The sequence below is a fragment of the Geotrypetes seraphini genome, chromosome 7 (assembly GCF_902459505.1).
Source record: "Geotrypetes seraphini chromosome 7, aGeoSer1.1, whole genome shotgun sequence".
Classification (NCBI taxonomy): Eukaryota; Metazoa; Chordata; class Amphibia; order Gymnophiona; family Dermophiidae; genus Geotrypetes; species Geotrypetes seraphini.
This window is the reverse complement of record NC_047090.1, coordinates 47906041-47921622: the sequence shown is the minus strand read 5'-3', so window position 1 is coordinate 47921622 and position 15582 is coordinate 47906041. Positions and strand designations below refer to the sequence as shown.

Here is a 15582-nt window from a genome sequence, read left to right as displayed (position 1 = left end):
TGGAGATATGACTTGGTCTACACTCCATACATTTTCTAATCAATATTGGGTTGGATGTGACTTCCAGGAAAGAAGTAGCTTTTGGTGTGGTTGTGCTCAAGGCAGGATTTGCAAAATCCTGCCCTAATTAAAAAGAGCTTTGATACATCCCATTGCTTCTGGTCTGGTCTGGTAGAGACAGTAACGAAAATGAAATTTGGTCTTACCTGTTAATTTCCTTTCTTTGAGTTCTACCAGACCAGTCCAGATTACCTCCCTATCTGTAATGCTGTTGATTTCAGTTACTGCTCTTCTAAATTCTCTCTATTATAATTTATTCCTGTAGTTTTGGCCTTAATTTTTGGACTCCATCAGGGAATTGATGTTTTATTTTTAGATATTGCTTTTATACAGTAATACTGAATAGTTGTACCTGCATGGTGCCCTATGTATGGCAGAGCTCACTGGTACCTCCCTTGACATGACTAGCTCTCTTCCCTGGTGTCTAGTGGCCAAGCCCTTCTTGAAGCCCTCCGTAGAACCAAGGACCTTGACCGAGCAGGAGCAATACCCACATGCTCCTGCCTCCAGGCTGTCATTTACAAAATATCACGGTGCATCCTAGGGATGCACTGGGTGGAGCCAGATTGTCATATAAGAGAGAAATTCCCATATATGGAAGACTAGCCTCACTTTTGTACCAGGAGCTGCCATTTTGGAAATTATGGCCTGGAGGTAGGAGCAAGTGGGTATTGCCTCTACTTCATTGAAGGTATGGTGGTCTGGGGAGGGTATAGAAAGGGAGTTGGGGTGGGACGGGTGTCACTAGGAACCTAAAAAAAGCTCTGGTTCAGCAGGGGTGCCACTAGGATCCGAGCAATATTTTTGTTGGGAGAGAGGGGACTAGTGGAGGTGGGAGGGAGGCAGGCCGCTCAGTCCCAGTTCTGTTGGGGAGTGGGAAGGCTACTAGATACCAGGGAAATTTGTTAATGTTTGGAGGGAGTGGGGTTTAGTCAGGCTGGAGGAGAGTAAGAACGGGCTAGAGCAGACCACTGACAACTTTTTTAAAAAATTTCATCCTTTCTGTCAGTGCCTGAGCCAGCTGTAGCCCATGCACTAATAGGAAGGGTGACACTTGCATTGAGCTGTGGATTACTGCCATATTGCACTAATTTGCATGTTTATTGATTACTGCATCTCATGACAATTTTTTGTGGGAACTCCACATGCAGTCAGTGGCTCTAAAGCGGTGATTTGCATCAGACCCTGAATCTCATAGCTTAGAAATATTCACAAATGTTAGTTCTATGCTCTTACCATGAGGGTTTCTTCCTTGTGTAGAACACCTTGCTTTTTGCTGTTTAGTAAGGGTAAAATGAAATGTAGTTTTCTCTCTTTCAAAGCGGTGATTCTGTTTGGAGAGCCTGTCCGGTGGGAGACTAGTCTGCAGCTGATTATCGATGTCCTTCTGAGCAATGGAAAGCCTGGAGTGGTACCATCCTGCCTTCCTCAGCCTCATATCCCCATCCTTGCCTGTAATATGGACCTTATGTGGATGGCAGAAGCCAAGATACCAAGGTTAAAAATAATTCTCTGCTTTTCCCTTTGTAACATTAATTATCCTAAACTATTGGGTTGAATTTTATTGGGCTTCTCCAACCTCACACATGCAATGATATGCTACTTCCCTCCTCAGGTGCCCAAAGGGGTATGCTCCATTTGTTACTGTGAGTGGAACATGTTGGAAATCTTACAAGGCCTTTATCAGAAAGCCCTTCTAGTGATATTTTTGTTTTCTAAGATAATTCTCAAATCAATTTGCATTTATAAATAGCAATATACCCATAAAACTGACTTACTGAAAATGTCCCTCCCTTCATGCTTGTTTCAACATATGCGCCATGTGCACAGAAAAGGCATTCATGGGAGCATTGAGGTTGCAGAGGAATATGGTGCACATAACTGCATTTTCAAATCTACATACATTATATTCAATGAATATGATTGGGCCTAGCGGTCACCATATGTAGTGCAACTGGCCAGGTTTTCCAACAAACCTTGTATAATGAAACACTTGTATTTCTTCACATACCTGAGCCTGTTCCCTCACAGGTTCAGGGAAAGCAAAAATATATACACTTCCCCCTCTGTATTCGCGGTTTCCATATGTACGGATTCACTTATTAGTGATTTTAAACCTAAAATCCCTTTTTCTTTTTTTGGGCTATTTTAAGCCATGTAAGGCCCCCCCCCCCCCCCCTTAAGCCTTACCTGGTGGTCTAGTGGGTTTTTGAGGCAAGAGCGATCTTCCCATGCTCCTGCCCCGTGCAGAACGCTCACAGGAAATGGCTCGAGAGACTACAGAAGCTCAAGGCAGCCATTTCCTGTGAGCGATCTGCACGGGACAGGAGCATGGGAAAATCGCTCCTGCCCCGAAAACCCGCTAGACCACCAGGTAAGGCTTAAGGGGAGGGGGGCTTTCAGGGCTTAAAATTGCTGGGGGAAGCGGGGGTTAGGGGCAAATCCGGCCCAAATATTATTCGCAGTTTTTTTAATATTCGCGGGCCGGCTCTGCCCCTAACCACCGTGAATACGGAGGGGAAAGTGTACTTTTAACTTTTATATCTTAGTCCAGTGCAGTGGTCTGCACTCCAGGCAGTATATATCATCTCGCGTTCCATTCAGCAATCCTTAGCTTTTAGTCAATTGATCAGTTCTCAGCATATTCAAAGAACATAAATGGCTTACCTCAGCTAGTACATAACCATTCTGTTTCACTAGATTTTTCCCTCAGCTTTAGAAGCAGCATTCAGCTTCTGCTTTAGCCCACACCTAAGGAAAGCTGGAAAGTCTCTCCCTCCAATGGGGACGTCTTCTCCCACAGGGACCTCACTTAACTGCTCTCGGGCTAAAGCATATATTCAGCTTCCTACCTGAGAACCGCCCCTGTGACTCAGCAGAGCTGCTGAGCCCTGTGTATCCTGGAAGCTGTAGTTCATCCTCTCTGGGCCAGCGCCCCTTGCTGCACAATGGTACAACTGCAGTTCCAGTGAGGGAGAATCCCTGACTCATTCACAATGAACAAATGAGCAAAGCATGTGGTGCATTGCTTGTGGAAATTTTTTCAACCCCATCTGGGTATGTATGTGTCTGTCTTTGAGCTGGAGGGGGAGGGAAGGAGCAGTCTGTATGAAAGAGTTCCCAAAAATTGTGTTGGTTTGGAAAGAATAATAAATGAAACCAAGTGTGATAATACGTTTAACTATTAGATGCACTGCCAACTGATTTCAAAGAATGCTCTCTGTACATTAAAACCACGGGGTATCACTTATACTACTTCTAGAACATTGAGATCACAGGATCAACATTTATTGGCCATTCCCTCACTGAAAGTTGTTAATACGAGGCGTCATACTATTTTTTCAGTAACTGCTCCTCAGTCTTGGAATGATCTCCCACTGTATATAAGACAGGAAAAGAATTTAGATAAATTCAAGACCAAACTTAAAAGTTTCCTTTTTAATAATGCTTTTAGCGAATAATTAATTCTTTTATCTCTTTTTATCTTATATTGCCTTTTTTTCGTTTTTTGTCTTCCCTCCTAATGTGTTTACCTTATTATATGAAATTTAATATTGATTGTAACCTTTAAATAATTTCCCTGTTGTTTTGATATTGTATTTACAAATTATTTAATTTAAATGATTTAATATATGTGTAAGAATGTCCATATCCTTTTTAACTCAATATGATAAATTGTATGTCTGTGTATTATGTTACCCATTTTTTAGACATTTTTAACTATTTGTACATCACCTAGAATGTTGAATAGGTGATTAATCAAACTATATAATAAACTTGGAAACTTGGATACCAAGGTGACAGTTATTGCCATATTTTTCTACCACTAAGAGGTCATACAAGCAGGTGCTGAAAAATTTTCAGCCCAACCAAAAAGGGAATGACGTGGAGTCATAAAACTTACAAGTTATTCCACATGTTTGAGAAATGGCAATGACAGGATATTTCATTTTTGGTGTAGGTTTGGACATGGCATCTTCCTTGTTTGTCTAGAAAGCATTTACCAGAAAGTAACTGGCCAAGAACTGAAGTATGAAGCTCTGATTGGCAAGCCCAGTATCATCACTTACAATTTTGCTGAGTATCTCATTAAGCAGCAAGCAGAAAGGCATGGCTGGATTGGGCCCATACGTAGGCTCTATGCCATCGGGTGAGTTCCCAGCTACTTTCACTTGGAATAAAGCATCTATGTTAGTTTAGGAAAATGAAACCATTTTTGCCCTTGCATATATAGAATGGTATCCTGCCAAAGTCCCAGGGTCATTACCATTAAGCCACTTGTGTGGGCAGTTGGTCATTTAGACTATAAAAAGTGGGCATTTATGTTTAGGATGTATTAGAACATAAGAACATAAGAATTGCCAGCTCTGTTTTATAATCTTTATTCATTTTCTTTTGTTACAACAAGTGTTTCAAATATACTTATTAGAAACTTAAACATATACACTTGATAAAACACACTTATTATTATCAAGTTTAACATTTTTTAGAAAATTAATTTTATACAAAATTTATAATATTATGCAGTAAATCTAAATTTATATAATTTCTTTTGAATATATTAATCCCCCTTCCCTCCCTCCCATTCAATCAATAATATTTAAAAACAACTTTATTGTATATTCATTTAACATTGATATAGTGTGTAAAAATCAAAAATAAAGTCCCACCCTATTCCCCTCCAATCAAATTTCTATCTTGGGAAAAGTTAATCATTCATTGCAAAAATCTGTTAATGGTCTCCATATCTCTTGAAATCTATCAATATATCCTTTCTGTGTTGCTATAGTAAGTTCCATTTTATATATATGACAAACAGAATTCCACCAGAAAGTGTAATTTAACCTGTCGTGTCTTTTCCAATTAAATGTGATTTGTTGTATTGCTATTCCAGTTAAAATAAATAAAAGTTTATTATTACTTGATGATATTTGACTTTTTGTTCTCATTGTTGTTCCAAATAATATAGTATCATATGTCAAGGCTACTGGGTTTTCTAACATCCTATTTATTTGAGGCCAAATTGATTTCCAGAATGTTAAGATGAATGGACAGAAGAATAAAAGATGGTCTAATGTCCCAATTTCAACATGACAGTGCCAGCATCTATTAGATTTAGAGCTATCAATTCTATGTAAACGTGATCAGACTCTGGGTCCATCAAGTCCGGTGATCCGCACACGCGGAGGCCCCACCAGGTGTACCCTGGCATAGTTTTAGTCCCCATATCACTGTATGCTTTTCAAGGGAGATGTGAATCTAATTTACCCTTACCCGTATCACTCTATGCCACTCTTAAGGAGATGTGCATCTAGTTTACCCTTAAATCCTAGAACGGTGGATTCTGCAATTACTTCCCTGGGAGAGCATTCCAGGTGTCCACCACTCGCTGCGTGAAACAGAACTTCCTGATATTCGTCCTGGACCTGTCCCCCCTCAGCTTCAGTCTATGTCCTCTTGTCCGTATTAGTAGGTAAGGTTGAGATGGTCTATGGCAGTAATATTCAACCAAGTCCCCTTGGGGACCACTTGGCCAATCAAGTTTTCAGGATATCCACAATGAATATGCATGAGAGAGATTTGCATACACTGCCGCCTTAGTTTGCAAATCTCTCTCATACATAGTCATTGTGGATATCCTGAAAACCTGACTAGTCCATGAGGACTGGTTTGAAAACCACTGGTCTAGGGGAAGGTTTAAAATTGTATTGGGTTTGTTGTTTTTTTTTTTGCTTTCAAAAAATGAAGGTATGTATTTGGATTCATTAATTGATACTAGCTTATTTTGTTTGTTTTGTCTTTTTGTGGTTCAATAAAGTTACTTTTGGAAAATAAAAAAAAAGAAAGAAACATTTGTTTATAAAAGTACTTGATGTAAATATTTATGGTAATAGGCTTTCTCCTTCTTTCTTTTCCACAGAGATAATCCAATGGCAGATATCTACGGTGCCAACTTATACAATCGCTATTTGCAGATGGACCATCAAGAAAGTGTCCAAGCTACTGTGCATGGCAATGGGTTGGTAGGGGCAGCCCTCAGTGAGGAGCTTCCTAAACTCAGTAAAGATTGGAAGGCCTCATGTAATTTCACAGAAAGCTGCGAGTCTATTCTGGTCTGCACTGGGGTGTATGGAAATCAAGGCGAAGTACCCTCTGACCCAAATCAGAGCATAACCAAGACTGTGTTCCATGGACATCGAGACTTTCACTTTGACCCCAATCTGGTGGAAGCTTCTTACATTGTACAAGATGTGAATGAAGCAGTTGATCTTATTTTTCAGAAGGAAGACTGGCCTCGGGTTTGAAAGAGCTTGATCTAGGCAAGTAGAGATTGACTGCTGGCCAACTAGCATCTGGCCAACTAGCCTCAAAGGAGTCTTTATTTTCTTCTAGAATTAGAAAGTGGAGAATTCAGGGAGGACCATCCTTTATTTCTCTATTTTTAGAATTTTCTTTGATGAAGACTGCAGGAATGTTTTGTGATTGCCTTTCCACAGAAATGCTTTCTCCAATTCAGTACCTAGTGATGGTCTTTAGTGTATAAAATCCAGTATGTAATATTCCCCATTATTTTTATTTCAGATTACTCCAAACACTTTAGTTTTTCTTATGTAGAGTTTACCAGTTCATGTACAGTACATATGTACTTTTCTCTTTTGAGAGCATGCCAAATACTAATTAATTTTACATAATTGTTTGACACACAATCTGTTATGAAAGGGCTTCTTGTCGAGGTGACCTAAATTGAGCAAACAAGTCTTTGAAACATAAACTCCATAATATGACAGAATAAACCTGTCAAATGCTGTGATAAAGATTCAATGATCATGGACGTCATGAGGGGGCTGTAACACCTTTTCTAGTGCAATAGGTATGTCATTCTGGATTGATGGGTATTCTGAACACACAAGCTGTGCAAAATGTATCACAGTTTTCAACTCCTTCTTAAACCCTCTGCTCCTCCTCCTCCTTTCTCCATCTCAGTAAATAATACTGTCATTGCTCCAGTCTCCTCTGCTCGCAACCTTGGAGTGGTCTTCAATTCCGACCTCTCATTTTCTACGTACATCCAACAAGTTGCTAAGACCTGTCGCTTCTTTCTCTTTAATATCACCAAAATTCACTCCTTCCTCTCTGAGCACACTACTCAGACTATTGTCCACGCTCTCGTAATCTCACGCTTAGATTACTGCAATCTACTTTTAACTGATATCACACACTGTCACCTCTCCCCCTTGCAATCTGTGCAGAACTCTGCTGCACAACTCATCTTTTACCAACCTCGCTATGCTCATGTCATAAGAACATAAGAATTGCCGCTGCTGGGTCAGACCAATGGTCCATCCTGCCCAGCAGTCCGTTCACGCGACGGCCCCAAGGTCAAGACCAGTGCTTCAAATGAGTCCAGTCTCACCAGTTTACCATGAACTTGTCCAACTTTGTCTTGAAACCCTGGAGGGTGTTTTCCCCTATAACAGACTCCGGAAGAGCATTCCAGTTTTCTACCAATCTCTGGGTGAAGAAGAACTTCCTAAAGTTTGTACGGAATCTATCCCCTTTCAACTTTAGAGAGTGTCCTCTCGTTCTCCCTACCTTGGAGAGGGTGAACAGTCTGTCTTTCTCTACTAAGTCTATTCCCTTCAGTATTTTGAATGTCACCCCTCTCCTTAAGTCACTTCACTGGCTCCCTATGTGCCATCACATACAGTTCAATATCTTATTGCTGACCTAGAAGTGTGTTCATTTTGCTACCCCTCAATATCTCTCCTCGCTTCTCTCTCCTTATACACCTCCCAGCGAACTACATTCCTTAGATAAGCTGCTCTTAGCTTTACTTTTCTCCTCCACTGCCAATTTCAGACTTTGTTCCTTTCATCTAGCTCCCCATAGGCCTGAAATAAATTACCTGAGTTTGTCCATCAAGCCCCTTCCCTTCCCTTGTTTAAAAGCAGACTGAAAACCCACCTTTTTATATAGTCTTCAGTCCTTAACCCTACTCCTCTGTCCTCCAACCCAGCCAGCTGGTTAACCATTCCCCTTAACTGTATCAATGACATCCTGTTTGTCTGTCTTGAGCCGTTTAGATTGTAAGCTCTTTTGAGCAGGGACTGTTTTCTTCCCTGTGCAGCGCTGCGTGCATCTGGTAGTACTATAGAAATAATTAATAGTAATAGTAGTAACCAGTGCATTGGGATGCCCTCTTCAGTTTCTCCTGCAAGCAAGCTGGAAGTTATCTTTCTGATCTGCTCTGTTTAAAATGTTTTTATTTAATTTGGGGCTATGTTGGAGTAGGGATTTGGGTATGCCTGTTGAGGCGTTGGATTTTCTGAGACTTATTACGCGTATTTCGGGGATCTCGGTGAGTTCTCTCTTTTGAGAGTGCCAATATCGGGTGGTGCATCGGGCTTATTTTTCCCAAGAACAAGTTTATAAAGCTGGTGACTTGGAATCTTCTATTTGTATTAAATGTCTTCAGAGCACTAACTCATTTTTTCATGCTTTTTGGACTTGTCGAAAAATAAAAGCCTTTTGGAGGACTGTTTTCCGAAATTTGGCACACATTTTTGGTTGTTCTATTCCATTGTTTCCGGCAGGTCTCCTTTTGGATAAATATGAATCTTTTCACATCCCTAACAAGAGGCATAAAATGCTGATCCAGAAGGTTGCAGTCTCGAGTAAAAAGGTTATTCTTAGTGTTTGGATGCAATTGACCACTCCTGCTTTTTAGGCTTGGCAGAATCGTTTTCATGAATTGATGACTTTGGAACAAAGACATGCCTGTTTTTCTTACAAAAGGAAGTGCCTTTTTCTACAAGTTTGGGATTCATATATTCAATCTTTGGCGCCTAGGGCTAGAAGTTTTTAATTCTTTTTGATTTGGTTTATGGGGAAGGGCCTTGGCAGGGGGTTTCCAGGGTAGGACTGTTGGTATGCTTTGTTGTGGATGTTTGTGTGAATGGGTGTGTTTGGGGGGGGTTCTTTCTTTTTCTTTTTTATTTTCTGGTTGCCTAGTTGTTTGCTTGTTCATTCCTTAGATGTACAGGTTTGGGGGATATAAGAAACCAACTCTCCTATTTGTTTTGTGTTTTTTGTAGCTTGGTTTGTGATCTTGTTTTTGGGGTGGACTATGTGTTTTGGAATGATGTTTGTTTTGGGGAGTTGTGAAGAGTTTTTGTACAGAGATACACATGGTTCAGTTGTTTCTGTATTATTTCTGGTTTTGTTATGTGTCATAACAAAACCAGTCCGGTGTGTCATATATTTCAGTAAAAAGATTTCCCAGGAAAACAGGAGAAACCAACTTCCCAAAACTTGGAAAGCGGAAAAACAAACAGTGAAGGAGACCCTGGGTGTTCAATGCCTTTTATTATATCACAAGACTCGACATGATCGTGTTTCGGCCCAAAAGGGCCTGCCTCAGGAGTCTAAACAAACAATCATGTATAGAAATGAATGCAGATAAAAGAAATAACATATCATAAATTATAAATCGTATCAATAAATCTAATAAGTAATAATGATAATAAAGAGTAGTGCAAACCAAAAACACTGGACCAGAATATAATGCTATTATATTCTATATAAAAATGTGTATACAATAAAATATGAAAAATATATAAAATATATAAAAATAGGACAAATAATCAAAAAATGAAATCTTTATCATGGGTTAAAAAATGTAAGCCAATTATTAAATCTTAAAAGGATCAATATAAAACATACATTGATATACATTCATCAGCCAGCTCTGCCATGTGAAGTAAAACATGGACATTTATATACATCACTGGTGTTTAAGCCCATTACATTAACGGGTGCTAGAGTAGATGTGTCTGTCTGGGTTTTTTTTTCTTTGTCTCTCTCTCTTCTTAGACGCTGTCTGTCATTCTTTCTGTCTGTGTCTCTCTCTGGCCCCCTGTCTGTCTGACTTTCTTTCTGTCTCCCTGGCCCCCTGCCTGCCTGTATTTCTCTGTTGCGCCATGCCTGCCTGTCTCTCCTATAGTGCCCCCAGTGCCTCCTTCCCATGTCCTTATTGCCCCCAGTGCCTCCGTCCTGTGTCCTTGGTGGCCCATTGTCTCTGTCCTGTGTCCTTAGTGCCCCTAGTGCCTCCTTCCATGTCCTTAGTGCCCCAGTGTCCCCTTCCATGAACTTAGTGCCCCCAGTGTCTCCTTCCCGTGTCCATAGTGCCCTCAGTGCCTCCCATGTTCTTATTACCCCTTCCTATGTCCTTAGTGGCCTCAGTGCCTCCTTCCCATGTCCTTAGTGCCCCCAGTGCCTCTGTCCTGTGTCCTTAGTGCCCTCAGTGCCTCCTATGTCCATAGTGCCCTCAGTGCCCCTTCCTATGTCCTTAGTGCCCCCAGTGCCTCCTTCCTATGTCCTCCTCACTGTCTTCCTGACTTTGTCCCACCCCCACCCTCTGAAGCCAGCCAACCTATCTGCCTGCCTCCCTCCTTTCCCCCTGTGCAGTATAAACCTTGAGCAGCATGTTTACATCTTCCCCCCCGCCACTACCGCCGCCATGCAGCTAACCTCACTGACCCTCCCATTGCGAGACGACCGACGGACCTCCCAGCTCCGGCAACGTCTGCAGCGTTCTGGGCGTGCTGCTTCGCGGCCTTCTGCTGCCTGGTTTGCTCTGCCGCGTCTCTGATGATGTCATCAGGGACATGGCAGAGGAAACTGGGGCAGTGGAGGGCCGCAAGGCAGCGTGTTTGGAGTACTGCGGGGAGGGGGGGAGGGTACGACGACGAACTGGCTTACAGGAAAACAGAACCCTAGACGCACATGCGCACTCCTACCTGCCAGGGACCTACTGATCACAGAACATGCAAGTGGGAGTGCGCATGCGCACTTATGATTTTATTATTATAGATATTTAAAAGAGAAAAAATATAATATATGATAAAACATAAATATTGTACATATGATTAAGAAATGGAAATCATATACATGTCATAATTGAAAATGTTAATTGCAAAATGAATATGCCCTGTGAATAAACATATGGACCTTATGAACTAGAATGAACTTATGAATACTGTTGACTGTCTTGAAACAATACTAATTAGTGTAAGTAAAAACATACCTGTAGTAAACTGGTTTTAAAGTCACTGTCTTAATAAATCAATATTCGAAAAAACAACAAAAATGGCTCCTATGAGAAAGGAGGAAAGAAGAAAAAGACAACAGAGAACAAAGTAAAGCAGAAAAAGAATGTGATAAATGTATTATCAAGTTTCAAGTTTATTTAAAATGTCTTATACCGCTTAATCAACTTTTAGGCAGTGTACAGAGAAAATACCATAAAATCAAATTAAAAATTAGCAGTGCTAAACAATACCAGGGTATATTAGTACAACAAATGACATGACATACGGACTTATTCCGAACAAATGGGAAAATGGGCAAGAACTACAATCTATGAAGAAAAGAACACAGAGAAGGGAAAAAACAATAGGTAGGGATTAAAAAACAGAAAAACATTGTTTTGGTCCTTAAAAGGACAGTTATTGTCCAAACGCATCCTGGAATAAGAGGGTTGCGAACTCTACGTGTAAGTAAGTGGTCAGCGAGTTCCAGAGGGAAGCTGCGGTGAGAGCAAAATTATTAGTTGATTAACTTTTAAGGATGGTATGGTAAGGAGATTCTGTGACGTGGAACGGAGTGATTTAGATGGACTATAAGGGATTAGAAGTCTATCAATGAACTCTGGCTGGTTACTCGAACAGCTTTTAAAGGTTAGAAATAGGATTTTCTATTATGTTTCCAAACACTATCCCCCTCTTCTACAAAGCCGCGTGGTAATGGCTCCGAGGCCTATAGAGATTTAACGGACTTCGGGGCTGTTGCTGCGCAGCAGATGGGGTATATGAGAGACATGAGTGTTATTTTATTTTTAGTATTTATATATACCACTTATAACCTAAGTGGTGTACATTTAGGTACTCAAGCAATATTCCTTATCTGTCCTGGCAGGTTCACACTCTATCTAATGTACCTGGGGCAATGGGGGATTAGGTGACTTGCCCACACACTCCCTACTTTTTATAAACGTTTGCTGGAGAAAGATATGAGCTATGTGGATATATTGCATACGACATAATTTACAGACAAGTGAAATAAAAGGTGTAGGCATAAATTAAAAAAAATGGAATGCAAATAAAATATGACTTACAGAGAGCCTGCACAGCTATACTGACAATGAAGATTGCCTAGAAATAAATGATGAACGTAAGACATTAAAACATTCAAGGCCTGCAATGAGACATGTAAAAGTTATCTAAATGACTAAAACTGGGCTCACCATTTTTGTACATTTTAAATGGTACCTATAACCATAATGTAGTGTACTTATAAACTGCCATATCATGAATAGACATATAATGAGATGCAAAAAAACATAATAATAAACCATTTAGATTGAAGTGCATGCAACCCGATGATGTGGCATGCAACAGAAGTGGAAGAAGGCATAGGGGAGTCTCATATTACACTATAAAAAAACTCCTGGAAACAGGAAGTTGCATCAGAAGTTTCAGCAGCCGTACGCGACTTCAAGGCTCCGGTTGCTTGTTGAGCAAAAATTAAAAATTGCCAGCAAAGGTATGGGAAAGAAAGGGAGGGAGAGAGATCCTTGGACCGCGGTGAGAGGGAGAGAGGGGGCTGCTGGATTGCATGAAGGGGGGATGGAGAGGAACAGATGCTGAAGAGAAATTGGGAAGAGAGTGAGGAGAAGACAAATGGGGAAAAGAGAGAGAGGGGAGAAGACACTGAAGGGAAATTGGGAAGAGAGTGGGGAGAAGATGCTGAAGGGAAATTGGAAGAGAGTGGGGAGCAGATGCTGAAGGGAAATGGGGAAGAGAGAGAGAGGAGAAGATGCTGAAGGAAAATGGGTAGGAGAGAATGGATAGGCGAGTTATAAATAATTTTAAATAAATAAACTGCATGGAAGGAGAGGATAAAGAAAAAAAAAAAGGCACATGCTGGATTGAGGAGACAGATACCAGATCTGAGGGGAGGAAAGAGATGCTAAAAACCACCTGGGGGAGGGAAGGGAAGAAGACAGAGTTGCAAGGCTATGGGGGGATTAAAGGGAAGAAGATGGGTGCCAGACCAATGGGGGGGGGGGAGGGGAAGAGATGAAACGGAGAGGCACAGTACAGAGAAGGCAGACAGTGGATGGAATGAATTGAATGAGGAAAGCAGAAACTAGACAACAAAGGTAGAAAAAAAAATTCTATTTTTTTTTCTTTCTTTAGGATAAAATAGTATATTAGTTGGGTTGATAAACATTTATAAACAAAGCCCTTCCAGCTGAAGATCTCTTTCTCTAGTTCAGCAGCCAGAACTTTCATTTATAAAATGACAATTGTACAGAATATTGTTTCTTTTTATACTTTAATAAAATAAGCTCAGTATAAAACTTTGAGGCTTGTGTGGATGGGATCAGATGGTTGCCGGGGACTGAGCTCACGGGGACGGGATGGGGGACGAGCTCACGGGGACGGGGCAGAGATAGGGACAAATTTTCCCCCATGTCATTTTCTCATACCTCAAATGAAGTAGTAGTAGTGATGCCCATATGCTCCTACCTGTGGTGCTGCCACTGTGACAAATGGCAGGTGCATTGTGCTTCCAGTTTGAAGATGGCACCAGAGGCAGGAGCAAGTGTAAATTGCTGCTGTCTCTTTAAGGTTGTTGTTGTTGGGGGAGGGGTCTAGACAATGAGTCCCTGAGGTAGGGTGTTCCCAATAGACACCATGGACTTTTTTTTTTTTTTTTTTTAGTTGGGTTCAGGTGGAGTGGAAAGGAGGTAAAACAGGCCAGGCAGTGAACAAGGTGCCTCTAAGCAGTACAACTTCTTTAAGCCAGAGATACTGTCATGCTGCAGATCATCACGTCATGAAGCCATCTTTGGATGCTTGAGATGCATTTAGCTTCCGATTTAAAGTTTTGATCGGAGACGTTACACCCTGAGGTAGCTGAATAGTGAAACGCTGGCCACCGTCGGTGTACCGATCAATCAAGATAAGTTGATATTTTCATCTATCACACATATTCATTTTTGATTACACTTTAAAGCAGTGCAGTGCTTTTTTTAGCCAGCGAGGTGAATGCTCCACCAGCGCTATTCCACCATTGTGGAGGTGGGAGGGCCCTTGTCTGAGGCTTTTTCCTCCGTTGAGAATTGAAATCTCAATCTGCACTTTGGTTTTTAATATACCATCAGACAGTGTGCATCTGACTATTGTGGAAGTGTTATTTATTACAGTTGGTTTTTCACAGTATCCGAGTCTTTTGGGCTATTTATGCTGCACATCATATACAGGAGAAAAGAAATGGCTGGAAACAGAGGTACTGTAGCCTTTAAATAGCACCCAACCTCTCAGAGTTGACAACTGTGGCATTAAAACCAAGATTTTCTATAGAGATTCAGCAACAATGTGACAGTGTAAGTATATGAAGGCAGGGAATGAATCAGGCAATAAGCAGTTCTCCAAAGCAGCTGGAGACATGACGGCACAGCTGAGTAAATACAATAGTCATTTTCCCCAGTTCCCTGCAGAAATAATTTGCATTTTCTGGGCCATGGTTGAATAAATTTATATTTATCTTCCTATACCGGTCTCCCAGGGGAGCACAGAACAGTTTAGATTCATTTATTCAGGTACTCGAGCATTTTTCCCTCTCTGTCCTGGTGGATTCACAATCTATGTTATGTACCTGGAGCAATGGGAGAGGGGGGGGGGGTTAAGGGCTAGATTCCGATCGTGTCCTGACCACTTTGGACCCTACGACCCAATTCACTAACCTTACAACCCGATCTGATCCACGTCCGATCCAAACTGTGCATGCAAATGAGGGGGAATGTCAGCGATTCACTAAAAAATTTCAGGAACGCCGACTGGGCTGGCCGATCAAAAAAAATAAGTGACTTCTGAGGACCAGTCGCTCACGTCCTTTCCGACTGCCCTGCTCTCTGCCCCGACTCTCCTCTTGCCACCCTGCTCTCTGCCCCGACTCTCCTCTCGCTACCCTGCTCTCTGTTCCGACTCTCCTCTCGCCATCCTGCTCTCTGCCCCGACTCTCCTCTTGCCACCCTGCTCTCTGTCCCGACTCTCCTACCCTTCCCCACAGTGCGAGCCTGTGGTTTTAACCTGCGGGTTTAAAGCAGGTTAAAACCACAGGCTCGTGAAGTAAAAAAAAAAAAAAAAAGTTTCAAGCTCTGTAAGCATGCGCAGACCGTCTACAAATAGCAAGCTAAATCAAATTTAGATATTCAGCTCTGGTATGCAGTGGTGGGTGGCCCAGTGGTTAGAGCAGCTGCCTCGGCATCCTGAGGTTATAAATTCAAATCCCACTGCAACTTCTTGTGACTCTGGGCAAGTCACTTAACACTTCATTCTTGTTCAATCCCTCTGAAGGCTGACCACTAGGGTCTTGCATCCTTTCCAACTTACAAACAAATTTTGTCCCCTCCCTCTGAGGATACCTCCCTGGTTCGGCTGAGATTTCGAGGGT

At 41.5% G+C, this 15582-nt stretch overlaps 1 protein-coding gene across 2 annotated transcripts in view; it reads left to right on the top strand.

The window, feature by feature from the left end:
* HDHD5 (haloacid dehalogenase like hydrolase domain containing 5) overlaps positions 1-7404 on the top strand; it is a 41599-nt gene extending 34195 nt beyond the window's left edge. For both annotated transcript variants that reach the window (XM_033953474.1, XM_033953473.1), the window contains 3 exons: positions 1383-1557; positions 4022-4210; positions 5981-7404. In XM_033953474.1, the coding sequence (XP_033809365.1) occupies positions 1383-1557; positions 4022-4210; positions 5981-6365 (749 nt within the window). In that variant the 3' untranslated portion in view covers positions 6366-7404. The remainder of the gene's footprint in view (positions 1-1382; positions 1558-4021; positions 4211-5980) is intronic.
* The last annotated feature ends 8178 nt before the right edge of the window (positions 7405-15582 follow it).